Genomic DNA, 15,324 nt, shown 5'->3' with positions numbered 1-15,324 from the left:
TTGGACTTGTAAATTTTCATCTTGCTGCAGTTTCCTCTCAAATTCTGCTTCCAGAATTTTGTTACTATATTTGCTGTATGTCCCCTTTTCTACTTTACTCTTTCTGTGGGATTTACAGATTGGTCAAGCTTCAAAAGCGTAAACAATCTTTCTTAACAAAATGAAAGTGAAAAAAAAAAAGAGGACCTGTGGTCTAATACTGTTTTGTCTTTAGTAATTTGTTACTTTCTCTGGAAAATTAGCTTGTGCTGTTTGTTTATATATAGTTGCATGTTATATACAACTCCAAAAACATATATATATATTTTGACATTATATTGCTAGTTTTTAAGGATTGTTTTGGGTTTTCAAAGCTTTGGCTTTTCATCTGGTAGTTTTTGGTCTTTGGATTAAGGTGGGAAGACTGCCTATCTCTTTTCTTCCATTTTTCTTTTGTAGCAATTTGGCTATCAAGGCTGCATTGTAATTTCTAATACCTGTGCTGAAAATCAAGGTACCTGGAAGCATGTTCCCTAGCATGGGGTTTGGGGTTGGTTGAAAAATCAAGAATTGATTGGGATACACTGGGATAGCTTTCCTTTACTGGTTTTCAGACATGCTTTGGCTTATACATTTAGAGCTTTTGTAGACCACAGATTTGTTGGGGAAGATCCTCCTAACCATACCCTAATGACATGGGAGAGGTGCATAGTCCATGGAGCATCTTTTGGGATCTGTGTAGATGTGTCTGGACTCCATGACTAGCTCACTGAGGAAGCAAACATGTCAGATGCATGAATTTCTGCTGTGCCTCCTTGTGACTGGTGCTGTTAGTGCAGGAAGAACTAGCACAGCATGGTGGAATTGTATTTTCTTGCAGATCTGGGATGACCAGATCTGACCAGAATTTTAACAGTAACTCCAGAACTTGTCTTAGAAGAAGAAAGCTTTACTTTTTAGGCTAATATGAAGTACTTTCTTCAGCCCTCTGATGCCATGGTATACAAGGGAGCCAGTTCCAGTGAAGAAGCAAGTTGCCATCATCGTGTGTAAACTGAATACCTGTAATTTCTTTAGATCAATGGCAGACTAATTTACTATTGAAATCAAGCTGTCATGCTGTCGTTTGTGGACATGTGTACTGCTGTTTGTTATGTTCTTTAGCTGCAGATTGTCAACACGGACTAGGTGTGTGATAAACGAATCCCGAGGAGATCTGGCATGGATTTACTGGAAGAACATGAACTGTTCTCACTCCCACTACAGCCAGCAGTAGCACCTGCTGCGGTATGCTGTAGGATTTGGGCCCTTCTTTAGCTGAGACCTTTGGTGCTGCACCAGACAACTTGGGTCATGGGGAGAAGGAAGCTGTGTAGTTCACAACTGTAGGGTAACTGAAGTATGGGTTTGGTTGGCTTAATAGAAAACTGCTGCCACCTCCTGAATTATTTAGATGGCAGTTGTCTAAATGAAGTTGGTCTGCTCTAGCCTGTGCAATGTCTGCAGACATTTTGTATCAGCTGGGCCCTGGTTACTGACAGATTTACGCAATGGGAAAATTCCCCTTTTGTCAATGTGAACCCAATTTGAAGAGAGACCAGGCAGACGAGGGGGTCCATATATGCTTGCAGTCATGCTGCGCATCGCCTTTATGAGTAATCTAATGCTGTGTGTTTTGGGGGACACAATGCAGAGAGGTAGCTGGGATTTCTAGTTCTTGTTTTCCCATGTGTATGTTTTTAAATCCTGGACATGTAGACCACTAATCCGTAAAGGATAAGTTATATCCGGTAAAACATTTATTTTGTTGGCCAAGTTTTGATTTTTTTTTTTATGCTTAAATATCAGTGTAACTGAAAGCTAAATTTGAGGGTAAAGATTTATATTGTGTAGATGATTTGATGTTTCCAAAACACTTTTAATTATAGTAACTTTTTTTTTTTAACATTAGGAAAATAACAAATATGGAAGGGTATAGAACTGACAAGCACATGTAAGGAAAAGTTGCAGAGCCATTTTTCAGACCTGTGTATTGTTAATGAAAAATATGAGGCCTAGTCCAGAAGCATACAATAAAACCTAAAGCCTGTGAAAATACAGTAAATGACTGCGTGTGTGTATGTTCACATAAGAGGTTACAGGCATCATTTTAGTGGTTGTGATGCCTGCTGGCTAATTCATGTCTTATTTCTTTTTTCCTCCTACATTTTCTGATACTTTCAGTGCAGCATTGGATAGTGAATTAGCGTTATCTCTGCAATACAGACAGGTCTAAGTGTGTCACCTACATTTCTGTTTCCTGATCAGTGATGGAAAAACAGGCCTTAAAGGTTTGACCTAATTAAACGTCGGAAGTGTGTATTGCAGAAAGTGCATCCATTTTTGCACTTGTGCTGCAATATTCATCTAGTATGTGGCCCACATAGAAGTGCAGCACAACGTTGAAGAGAAGCATGTTCAAATACCAGGGCAGGCCTGGATTTCTAGAAGCCCGTCTGGTCCTCGTTTTCATAGTCTTTCCTTCCATAAACATCCTTCTCTTTTCTTTGCTTCCATGAAGTAGCTTCCTGAGTTAGGTACCCTGTTTACAGGTACCACTATTTTCCTCTGTGATCTCTGGCAGTGCCTGTGTACTCAGCCGCCTAGTTAGTTCTGCTATCCCTTCAGACCTCAAAGCGTATGGACAGAAAAGTTAATTTAAATGAATAAATTAACAGCCACAGTTTAACATGCCCTTCTGTCTGAGCAAACTGGAAAGATCAGCTACATGTTTAGCAAGGTAGTAATTGATAAGTGAAATTGGTAATCAAGTCTTGATTCTCCCTAATTACCTACACTTCAGTTTATAGTGCCGATGTAGTGACATAGGCGGAAGAAAAATACCCTAATTAATTCTTTTTTCCCCACATTATTGCCTTTTTTAACTCCTGAAGTTTTATTGTGCCTGTGGCTATATGTTTGTAATAGTTGTTAATTTTCAAAGGAAGTTTAGATGTCCAAACAGGTAACTCTAAGTTTCAGGAAGGTGCAGGTTTATATAAGATCTTGATTCAGGGGATACTAAGCAGAACGTCCAGTCACAAGATGCTATGAAATTACAGTAATTAGGCTTGTCCAATTAAAAAAAAAAAAAAAGAGAGAGAAAGAAAAGAGATCCTTAGCAAAATACAGTAAAATAGTGCTGATTGTCCTGTTGAGCAATATGTCTCTGTGAATAAAAGAAGGTGCTGCTTGTTACATTTTTTTTTATCTTCCCCTAATCAGTAGTTAGTGTAACTGTTAAGTTTATGTCCATTACTTCAAGATTTCCTGTCATCTTGGTGGTTCATAAGTCCTGCATTGCTTTGTAGGCTCTGTTAGTCCACTGGGACAATTTTTCAATCCCAGACTTCTGTCTGGGATTGAATATAAGCAAACTGGCGCACTAAATAGTGTGTTTCAATCTTTGCCTCCATTTTTTCATTTTATCATTTAGATTTCTCAAAAGAGGAAAAAAAAAGACTATTGCAGTTCAGATTTGCAGTCTAAAAGAGAATGATTGCTATGCATACGTTTGGAAAGGGCTATTCCAAAAGCTGGAAAAGGAATGACCATTTTGGAGATACTGACATGTACTATTTTTGAAAACGTGGTAAAGTATGTGAAACCACATTTAGCATGAAGCCATGTAAACTGTAAGATCTTACAGACTCCTGTTTTCAAGATGAAGAGAGTTAAATTATAGATTCTAATAGTATTTATAAACACTTTGTCACTTTTCTGAAATCTTTCTGTTTGCCTTTGTTGCTTATGCATTTCTCTGTAACTTCTTTCCTTTCCACTCTAAGTCCTCTCTGTTCTGCAGAGTGCACTAATTCTTTTTACATGTGCTAATAATATGGTCACATCGCCTTAGGCCTCAAATTTACAACCCAATCATTTCAAGACCCAGCTGAAGGTTTACTCTCCTTTGTTTTAAAAGTTCCCATGGACTCAGTTACGCAAGGCTACTTCACAACCCTTTTTCTCTGCTTCCCTTGAGACTCCCTTTTCCTAATATAATATTGGCCCTGTTTCCGTTGTTAACGTGTCACTATTTTTAGTATGCATGAAGCTCATATGTAAGAAAAATGTTAAAAATGTTTAAAGTGATCTCAAATTTCATTCAGATCTGTATTGTTTGTTTTAAAACCTAAATGCACCCTAAATTTATTCATCTCTAAAAAAATTTATATCCTAGGTTTGACTTTTTTTTTTCAGTATTTAGTTGCCTGACTGTCTGCTCTGTTGTACAAGTTCTTTGCCAATCTAAATTGCTGATGCAGAACGATCTGAAGAAACCCAGATTTTTTTTTTTTTTCCCAATGCATACCTGATATGAGGAGAAGGAAGAAGATGAGAGTAAAGAACAGCTTATTCTGAAATGAAATTTGGCCTAATTCTGGACCAACTTGTGCTTAATGATGATTCCTTTTCCTTTTTTTACAAAACTGATAGTGTTATACTTTTGCAATTCTGTTCTATGTTGTACTGTGACAACTTAAGAGTTTCCTGTTGTTGAATTGCAAAGCCCTATCTTGAGAAAATAAGAGGTAATAAGACTGCTACCCTTTTTCAGAGAAGTGTGTTTCATTCGTCCCTCCCTCATCCCTTCCTAATATGCTGGTATATTTCTGCCTAGGAAAAAATTCTGTTTCTAATTTGGGATTTCAAAATGAAAGTGAAATCTCTGTGATGTAAATGGGCTTCCTGAGGCTGTGGACATCTAAGGCTCCTGCCATTAAAAACATCTATATCTAATTTTTGGTCTCTGAGTAAAATCCTTAGGTCTTTAAAGTTTTTAAACATCAAAACCTGTTTAATTCTCTCTGAAGCACAGTCTCCAGAAAGTATTTCTGGTATATAATTCTGAATGGGGAAGTTCAGAAGTCAAACCTGCTTAGCTGCAAGCATTTGCTAATAAATGAAGTTGAGGTGATCACTTGAGTGTGACTGTCACAAGATGACCCAGCCTTCAAGCCTACACCTGACTACGGTGCCTGGCCAAACAGCTGCCTTGTGTCACAGTCAGCCTCATGGCAATCAGGTAACAGGGTTGGTCTCCAGTCCTTCCTAGAGAGGTGTATTCTCTAAGAGCAACTGGGATTTGTGAGTCTCCATTGCCTGTCACCGTCTGTGGATGCAGCTGAACCGTTAATTGTCCGCTGTCCTGCCGTTTGGTATCTGTGAAGCTATTTCTCAGGACATACTAGCTTTGTGGTTTGCTGCTACAGGGAATGTGAATGCATGCTTAGTCTTTCTCTCATCTTTAGTGGGTTCTGGGTTAGAGTTGTGAAGTGTCAGGTTGTCCTAAAATTTCCTCATGGTTAACATTTTAAGAGTGTGCACAGTGCTACGCTGGGCTTTAGTCAGGGGTACTTCACTGCACAGATAACTAGAAGCAAAAGTAGCAATGCTATGGCTAGTCTGCTGCCATAAAGTTCAGTGAAAGTATTTAATAGCAAAGGATATATATTTTTTATTGGTGTATGCAACTAATTTTCATTAGCACAGGAACACAATGTTCTGAGAGTTAAGACCAATATCTTTCTGTTTTAATTACAATGTTCTTTGAAAGAACTAGTACTGATACAGAGATAATCTCCGATTAACTCTGTAAAACCGTGTTAACATAAAAGGGATTGTTCATGTCACAGAGAAGTATTTTCAGAAATACTCCAAGAGTCTGAATTTGAATACTTGCCTCTTTTTTTTCTTAACAAGATATTTTTACTTTTCAAACCTGGTGTTTGTTCATTCTGTCTGTGTGCTCCTGTCTTCTTGGGGTTTTGATAAACTTCCAGCATGGGAAAGGGAGAAATTAATGTGTTCCACTTCATCTTCTCCCTGAGGTCACAAGTGAAGGAACAATGAAATTTGTAGGCTGAAATGAATTTCATTAAAAGGGGACCTAGTTAACCTATTGCAAGTTTTTATTTCTAATATCTGCCTTGGTGTGATTCCATGAATTTTACATGTGTGTCCTGTTTGATAGAGAGATGGAGGTTTGAGCAAACATAAAATACTAATACTGAATCTTAGTACTTAACAAAGACATAATAAAATTTACTGTTACAGAAGGGACTAGAAAGAGGTAATAGAACAGTGCTCTGGGTTTGTTCAAGTAATTTTTTTAATTTGCCATTTACTTGCCATGGGTGAGAATTAATAAAAAGGTAGAAGCACAATCTAAGATTGCTAGTGAGAGTGTTTGTATAGGGACTGCCCTTACATCCACTGATGTTCATGCTGCTGTGTTAACCACTTATTGCTCTTTCAGAATGGAAAAATTTAATTTTCTATTCAATTTCCAGAAAAGAGACAAAATAATGTTGAAAATGTAGTTTTTCCTATTTTATCTACCATAGAGGCTTTCTCATTTTGTTGACAAATAAAAGCAGCGGATGCTTGACTTGTGCCTAAGCTCTGTTCAGCAATGCTTGGAGTGCTGTTGTTGCTGATGCTTGTTGTTAATGTGTTCCCCTTCCGTAGGGGGGGAAAAAAAAGAACAAAAACATACCTTAATTTCATTTTATTTCATTTGCATCTGCACTTTTTTTCTGGGAGGCCCAAGCAAAATGTGACTAATGCTTATCTTCACTTGAGTGCTGCACTGTGATCCACAGAACTTGCAGAAATGAATTACTTTTACCTTCTTGTTTTCTTTTTAATATCCACCAAAACATGCCAGAGCACATAAAATCAGATGTAAGCCTTGGTCCAAAGAGCTCAGAAGGAGCACACTGGTGGCACTTGCCCAACATGCAGTATATTTAACACAGGCTTGTTCTAAGCGATACTTTTATAAACCAGAACCCTTAAACTGAAAAGTAGAACTGTCTTTGAAACAACCACATGGCTCTACATAATAAACTGTGGTAGGGCTCAGTACTTTTATTAGCTAATTAAACTTTTGCTGTGTTGAGAGGAGTGCTTTGGGAACACACGCCTGAATGTATAACAAAATTCATTCTGTACTTGTACCATGTGGAAAGGAAGCACATCTGGGAGTGAGGGGGTGAATGTGAAGAAAAGCTTTTCCAATTGCTTCAAAAGGAACTTGAAGTTTATTTTTTAAGTAAAGTGGTTAGTTTAGGAGGGAGCTCAGCAAGTTCTGAGCTAGACAGGTTTTCCCATTGGTTTACTGAACCTGAAAGAGACACTGATTTATAGGAAGCTTGCTTTGCAAGTTCCAGTTCTTGGGTTTCCCTAGATGCAAGTGTCATAACATGCGCTTCTTACTAAATAAGACCACCATCTGCAGACAGCTCTCTGTGGAATTCCTTAGTTATCCTACAGAAAAATACACTTTTCTGTGCGTCTTCCATTTAAGTAAAACTTTATCTTCAGAAGCATCACCTAATCATTTTGCTAAAAACCTCCCTGTTCTTTGTAAAATTCATGAAATAGAAAACCAAATCTGAATAAACGATAACCTGCTGAGCCACTTACATTCACTGTTGTAAATGAAGCTCTAACTTTGTTTTTTATCTTCAACAGACAAACAACAGAAAGGTGAATTTGCCTTAGAGGGCTACACCATCAGAATGAATAATAACCTTCGGAAGGATGCAAAGAAAGATTGCTGTTTTGAAATCTCTGCTCCTGATAAGCGCATTTATCAGGTTGGACTTCTTATGTCGACTTGAAATTAAATTGATAAAGCCGTTACAATTCCAGTTACTGAATTAACATTTCAGTAAAACAACTTTCACTGACATCTTAATGAAAAACGAAATCCTTTCTTGCTTATACTGTATATTCATATATGAGGAAAAAAATCTAATTTAAAAAATATATGTATATGTTCAAATGTTATCTTTTTGGACAAGAACAGGGAAATCTATCATCTTTATCTATTGGTCATTTCGATGTAATTATTTTAATACCTATTATATGGTATGTCTGCATGATTTCTTGGATGAATTAAGTAGCGGAAAAAAAGTTAAACAAAATATATATCAGTGTTAAATACATATTGTATTGGTCATGGCTTTGCCAGGAATATCTACGTAAAGGCACATATCAGCTGTGCAATTCAGAGATCTATCAGCTCGACATCAATATAGAATGTAAGTTTAATAAGTTTTAAATATCTGAGATTGCAGTTGAAAGCCAGTTAATTAAGCTGTCAGGTAGTGTGTTGGAGTCTGACAAGAACATTTTTAAGAAAACTGTACCCAGCAGTCTAAAGAAATTCATGGGTGTCTTCTAATTGTCAAGGGCAAATTTTGTTCATCAGTTCTGGCTTTGACATTGATGAAGAGAAGCAGCTTTTTTCTGCACAGCTGCCAGCTGCTGATCAGAGTTTCAAATCCATCATCCTCTCCTTCAATTACGTAAATTTGTCAAAATTAGCTGTACATTATAAGAAGCATCCTTGCAAGAAAAGTACCAGAAGACATGAAAAGAATTGCTAATGGTTTCTTGAGGGAGTGACAAGAATGCTACAGACCCATTTCTATTGCTAATGAAACTGTAGTTATATTTTTGTCGTTGCTACTACTACTTATTAATAAATATTTAATAGTTTGCAGCTGCCACTCCCAAAGAAGCAGAGGAATGGGTACAGCAAGTGAAATTTGTAATACAAGGTAAGCCAGCCTGAAGAGCTATAGCCTTTATTATTAGTACTGCTTGGTGACGGTAGTTCTGTCCATTAACTGATCTGTTGTGTTTGTATATCTAGTATTCCTACTTGTCCTAGTTTTGAATAGTGAGTCCTGGATTTCAGTCATGTTTTTGCTTTTACGTAACTTCTCTTCTTGTGCAAGATTCTTGTTTTTTTCCAAGAATAACATTTAGCTGGAAAGCTCTCCCTTATGAATGCTATAACAAAATATGCAGAGTAAACTGTAAGCACCAGCTTGTAGAAAACAAGTTGTGTTTTCATTTTGCATAATTTCTGCTTAGGCTTTCTTTTCTAGGAAATGTTAACCTTTTAAACTGCTTTTATATAGATATGGAATCTAATACTATTCCGGAGGAGGAAGAGGAATATGATGATGTTGGACAAGCGAGCAGTGAACCAATAGATGATAGCATTTATGAAGAACTTCCAGGTACTCTTCAGATTTTTTACCTTATGACTTGTGACAATTTTGTCTTCTCTACTGCTAATTTGATAACTATGAGTGGCTAAAAGTAAGTAGGCAAAGTAACCTGATGGGTAAGATACTTTCAGATTTCAAATTTTACTGTGACATTGAATGTGTCTTTAACCAGATCTGAGTGAGAACAGTTCAGTTTTCTTTAGCAGGGGCATCAAAATAGTGCAGAAAATGTAAAAGTGGTCTCAGGGGACTTTTGGCTCATTAACATTCTCTAGTATGTAATTTTTTTTAATTAAAAAATTGACTCGCCTTACAGCTTTTTCCACTAACTTGCCCATAATATTTTTTTATTCATGTTGGCATTTGTATTAAGCAAAAGTTCTCTATCACTCTAGCTGCTGCCTAATACATGATCATATAATCCTGCAAGAAAGTAATGTGTTGGTTTGAAAGGGCTTTGGAGATGATCTGTAAATAAAGAAAACATACGAGTATTAACATTTTATGTCATATCTTCCAGTATGACTATGGTTATGTACAAACTTAATGTGGACAGCTTTTGGAATTGATTATAGATATTCAGGTGATAGGATGAAGATGTTTGGTCTTGTTTAGATTTTAAGAAACTATGTAAAAATCAATTAATTTTTTTAGATACAATTTTTAAGAAATTATATTTTAAAGTGATATGACAATTAATAATCACTTTGTGTGAAATAATGTTCTGCATCCCTTACTGTCTTAGGCGGTGCAATTATCAGCAATAACTTGAGAGGAAAAATCAGTCATGTCATGTGATGCCAACTAACTTTATTTATCTGCTAGGTTGAATATTGAGTCCACTGAACGAAAAAAAAAAAAAGTATGCCTTGGTTTTCATTTTAAGGTTGTTTCAGTGAACCAAGGGAGAAGAGAATACGAGTGACTGATGAAAAAATAAAAACACACCCCACATCATACAATTGGGAAATTGTAGGAGAGCTGTTCTTTTTTTTCAATTTCTTTGAATTTTGTCTAGACTACTTCAATACAGAAGTACATGTTCTGCTGAAATGGGGCACAGTTGTGTCATGCATGCTGAAAAACTCATCAGCAGCGAATATAAAATCTGTGTTAAAGCATTTAGTCTTATAGCTGGAAGAATGCAACCAAACCTTGCTGCAGTGCTTTTTGGATGCTTGGGCTCTTAGAGAAGATGATGCTTTACATTAGATTACGTTTTCATTAATGAAGATCTATGTCTGTCCTAGGTTAAATTTCTCTTACCTGAGCTTCAATTACCTTACCCGTTCATTTGAATCTCAAACAGGAAGTAGATCTATAGCAGTAATGCATAAAATATTGGCAGAGAAACAAGAATTAATGTATTCTTTGCCTTCTTTGCTCTGAGTTCTGGTTTTGGAGAATTGCTGCCTTGATATGATTCAGCAAGAATTTAGAGTGTTTTCACTTATATCTCATTTTTATATCAGTTTTCCAGGAACTGTTGTCTCCTAATGTGGCTAATAAATCTGAAATGTAACAAAACAGCTGTCACAAAGAAAGGATAGCCCTTCTGTTGTTCAAGAAATCTAGTTTCATTTTTCAGTTAAAGTCTTTCTCCATGATCTTGAAGTGGTGCTTCATTTTCACATTGTGAAGTAGGGATTTCCTTTCCTTATTTTGTACCTAAGAAAAGAGTAAGAGAGTTCCACTTTGGTCTCTCTTGGCTTCATTAGGACTGATTGATTGTATGCTTTTAATTCCTGTTGGCTGTCCTTTCTATTTTCTCAGGTAAATAAATGTATTCTTTCTTCTTTTAATAGTCAAAGGGTGGAGCTCCATTATTTGTGCTGTTACATTACGAATTCAGAGCAAACAAGGAATTCTGAACTCTCCTTAAAAGAACAGAAAGGAAAAATTCCTTGTAGAGCCCAAAAGCTATGATAGGCTCTGGAGTGCAGAAGATAAATTCTAGATCCTTGTGAGGAGGGAGAAGAAATTTATCTTCATTTTTTTATCCTTGAAACATCTTGACGTTAGATCCACTAGCTTTTCACAGATCAAGTAGCTTTAAAATTATGTATTTCAGGTATTGTTGTATTTCACAGCGCATTGTACCTTGTTGTTATTTATTTGGGTATAATTTGCCATTTCTCAAGTAATCTTCTGCATTTCTGAGGTATTCCAGTGGTCTTTTTTTTGTGTGTGTGTGTTTGTCAGCATTTCAGAAGCAAATTAAAACAGCTCATAAAGCATTCATTTTTGTAATACTGGATTTAGTATTAAAGAGTGTTTGAATTATAAAGAAGATATGAATATTTTTTTTCACTGTTTAGAAAAACGGGGAATTATGGAGAACTGTAGCAGTAAGCAGGATTGGCTGATGCTGTATTCACTAGCTATCACATTGCTTTGTTTCTTGGTTTTCCTCTTGTGGCAGGAGACAGTGTAGAAAAATTAATTTTCCAGACAGGTGCTGACTAGCTTCAAACCAGTATCCAGAATAGTAATAGTCTATTAACCTATTAAAAGCTTAGATTTCAACGGAATTCAATTTGTACTGTCTGCTGGCAGGAGGAGTAAGTTGACAGTTGGAGGGGTTACAAAGACAGAAATTACTCTTTTGATCTTGTAAGTCACTTTCTTCTTTAGTGGCACATACAAATACATTTTCACCTAAGAAGCATCATTTGGTTCTCAGTATTAGAGTGTTTTACTGTGTTTACTTAGGTGGAGTCAAAAACATCAGAACACCTAAAGCTTTTCCAACTTGTAAATCTCCCTTGCAAGATTCATCAAGGAAAAAAGAAAAAAAAAAAAAAGAGTGCTCTCTCCAGCAAGCTATGCTTTTGTCTTTTTGTTTTTAATAAAAATGCACATGGAAAATGTGGTTGAGCAGAAATAAAAATATTGTAATGGAGACCCATTCTTTGCTTAATTAGCTATTTATTTTCTACTTTAGTACACTTTATATAATTTTGACATGGCAATTTTGTATTACAGTCTACAGCTGGATATTATAAGCACAGGTGGTTCCTTGTCTGTAACATAAATTCTAGAACTGTACTATTAAATTATTTTGTGTATGTGTGTTGAACTATCTGGATGCATCGAGTCTTTAGCCTAGTGGTCTTTAAAAAAAAGAGTCGTCCTCGTTAGAATGGGAGATACTTGTCAGAATTAAAGACTTCATCTGTTACAATTCATGAAGACAATTTCTTTTATTAACCTGGGGTCTTAGTGACATAATTTTACAGGGCCTTCTCTATTCTCTTCCTTGGTCTCACATGTGTGTGGACCACAAACCTGAGTTTGCAAAGCCAACCATTGCTTGCCACCATGATCTTTCCTGCAACATCAACTCTGTGTACTGTCTACAGCAGTCTTGCACAATAGAAGAGGTCTTAATTGAAGTTAGCATCTTTATATTTTCAGTCTTGTTGTCTTTCTTTGCTCTCTTTCTGCTCGCAAGCTTGCACTGTAGTAGTATATTCCACTGTGTACAGTATAGTTTCCATTAAAGTGTTTCTAAAGATAAGATTTGAATGTTTCTTTGGTGCTTCTCGGTGTATAAAGATGAAAAGCTGCCCTTACAGAACAGGTAAGGTTGGAAATCCCCAAGCGGTGTGGTGTGACATAAATCTGGCATTCTTCGCTTCGTGTCATTTCTTTTTAGCCTGTCCGTAAAATAGAGAACTTCTGGGTGAGAGAGAAGTAAGGACAGTGAAATTCAGTACTGTAGTGGTCTCTAGCCAGGAGAACTGTTGTTGAGAACTAATCCACTCGATACAACTTGCATCACTTCCTAGTTTGCTGTAAATTAAATTTTGGGATCAGTTCAGTCTCTGACTGGGACAAGGTTCATGAGAATGAAAAGCTTGCCTTTGTCTTCTGATTCCCACTATCAGTTCTCTGACAAACAGTTTGGTCAAGCTGTAGTATCTGGCCAATAATTCTGTTTTGCAGTGTAGTTGGAAACTTAGCTAGGGAAACTGTAACCCGGGGAAAGCTCAGGGAAAGGTAAGAAATGTCTTAAGTTTTATGCAACACAAAGTATGCTATACAAAGAAACATGTTTTTTTAACGTGTTTACTTATTTTAAACAAAGTCCTTTAGTATAGTTTTAAAATTATATTGATATTGTTACAGAACTTTTTTCCAGCATTGTCTGTGAAAATAGGGAATGATCAGCCTGGCTCTGACTCATGATTGCCTCTTTAAGCAGCTTTGCTTTCTTAATTGTTTCTAACAGTTAACCTTTGCAGTTAAGCAGCATAACTTAATACCATCCTCATCTCTCTTGCTACTGGGTTGTTTGAGCTTTGAGGAAGGAAGTTGTTTTTTATGATGTTGTAACCTTTTCATGAGCATAGAGGGGAAAAAGATAAGTTCATGATCTCTGATTTACCTCTTGGGAAGGAGGAAGTCATGATTATTCAGTGGAGTTTGGGTATAAGCTTGGTCTGTCACGCAGGAACACAGACTCATTGCAAATATTTGTGTTCTCAAAATGCAGTGTCAGATGTATTGACTTTGGTGCTAGAAGTGAAGATTTCGCAGTGATGTGTTAAAGAAAATTCCTTTTCAGAAGACCTTTGCTTACTTTTAGAATTTCAATATATCACGGTCAAGGCCCATAGGACTAATACAGCATTTGGTGTCTGGCAGTCCAAGCTGTGAGTTACAGGTGTACAATTAGTTCCTAAATCCAGTAGGCTAAAATAAAGAAACTGTTAATGGATCAGCGTGAATCAGAGCAGTAGGTCTGAGTTAGCAGAGACACAGGTGGTTGGGGAATCTGAGATGTTATTTGCAAGGATTGCTGTTAAGTTAGTGTATTATATATGCTGGTATATTGTCTAAATTCCTCCCAGCATCTGTTGCTTGCCTCAAGTATTTATAGATTTCTTTACTTCTTACCAACAGCAGTTGTACATAGCAGTGATGTGCTATTGTTATATTTTTTTCCCCACAGATGGAATTCTAACTGCATTTTATTAGTAAATGAAGTGATTCCTAAGTATAAAGTATAAGTAGGCTCTGGAATATTTGAAGCTGAAAAGACCAGGTGTAAGATCAGAATTCTCAAGGACAGTATTAAAGATGAGTTTCCAAAGTAATTACTGAAAGTGTTTTGAATAATTTCCATCAAAACATCTTTCAGGTTTGAGAGCTGCAAGGGCTTTTTTTTTTCCTCCTCCTTTTAAAGTAGAGAGGACAGGTCATTCTTCGAAACCATTTTTTTCGAAGACTGGATCTTGGTGTTGTTAAGGGAAAAATATTAATTTCTTAACTGTTTATTTATATATATGGGGTATTTTGCCCGTAATATCTTACTGATAGGTATAATATCAGAATAAGAAGGACTGCTACAGGGCTTACTCACTTTGCTGTAAATCAAAAGTAATTCAAATAATATAAGTTCAGTAAAAAGCAGATGTAAACTACACGTTGATGTCAGAGAACAGTAAAGATTTTGTTTTCCGTCTGAGATGTGTGGTTTTGTTGTCACGATCACTGGTATTTCGGGTCTACTCAGTGTCTTTGATTATATGTCAGACGTGGAAATCACTGAAAAACAACCTCTTGCAACTGTATATTGCTGACTCCCAACTGCTATGATGGACTGGAGCCATGTCTGAATTCTCTGTTGCTCTGGGATTTGAGGCAATACTCCTGCGGGATTTACATGTACCGTAAAGTGTCTTCCAGCTGCTACTAAATGCTTGCGAGACATGAGTTATGAATCCAGACAATTTTTTGCTATTTTAAGGTGTCATATTCAGAAGTTGGTTAGGACCATGATACCTGGATCTCAACTTTTGTTTGCCACAAGACCTTGGGATTTATCTTCAATTAATGTAATCCTACATCTAAAGATGGAACCTTTTCTTTCTGTTGATGTTAGGTGTCAGTGATGGAAGAGGAGGTAAGACAATCTGGTGTAGCTGAGAAGAATAAGATGTCCCTTGAGTGGGAAGTGGCAAAAATGAGGTTCACAGACTATTCTGTGTTTCTTGTAAAGTGAATATTAAGTGATGGTCTGTGGATAACAGGTGTCCCATAGATGTCAGAAAGACTGCTGTGCAATGGTACATGTGCATGAGACACCACACACATTTATAAACATACAAATGTGAGGAAACCACTAAAAATAGAATAATAATTGAGTACAAAAATCTAGTCTAATTTGAGTTCTGTTTTTAACTTTGTTTATATTTACACTGGACATGTGTCTAGTGTAACTGTTGTTGTCCACTGCTATTTGAAATGACCCATTTACAGTGAAAAA

The 15,324-nt window shown here is 36.5% G+C and overlaps 1 protein-coding gene across 1 annotated transcript in view; it reads left to right on the top strand.

Annotated features, from left to right (window-relative positions):
• Nucleotides 1–15,324, top strand: part of SKAP2 (src kinase associated phosphoprotein 2) — a 116,743-nt gene that overhangs the window by 69,553 nt on the left and 31,866 nt on the right. The window contains exons 7-9 of the mRNA XM_048070248.2: nt 7,498–7,622; nt 8,528–8,591; nt 8,958–9,059. Of these exons, the coding sequence (XP_047926205.1) occupies nt 7,498–7,622; nt 8,528–8,591; nt 8,958–9,059 (291 nt within the window). The remainder of the gene's footprint in view (nt 1–7,497; nt 7,623–8,527; nt 8,592–8,957; nt 9,060–15,324) is intronic.

The sequence above is a fragment of the Anser cygnoides genome, chromosome 2, assembly GCF_040182565.1.
Source record: "Anser cygnoides isolate HZ-2024a breed goose chromosome 2, Taihu_goose_T2T_genome, whole genome shotgun sequence".
In the NCBI taxonomy this organism is placed as follows: domain Eukaryota; kingdom Metazoa; phylum Chordata; class Aves; order Anseriformes; family Anatidae; genus Anser; species Anser cygnoides.
The sequence above is the reverse complement of the archived record's forward strand: the minus strand, read 5'-3'. Positions and strand labels throughout refer to the sequence as shown.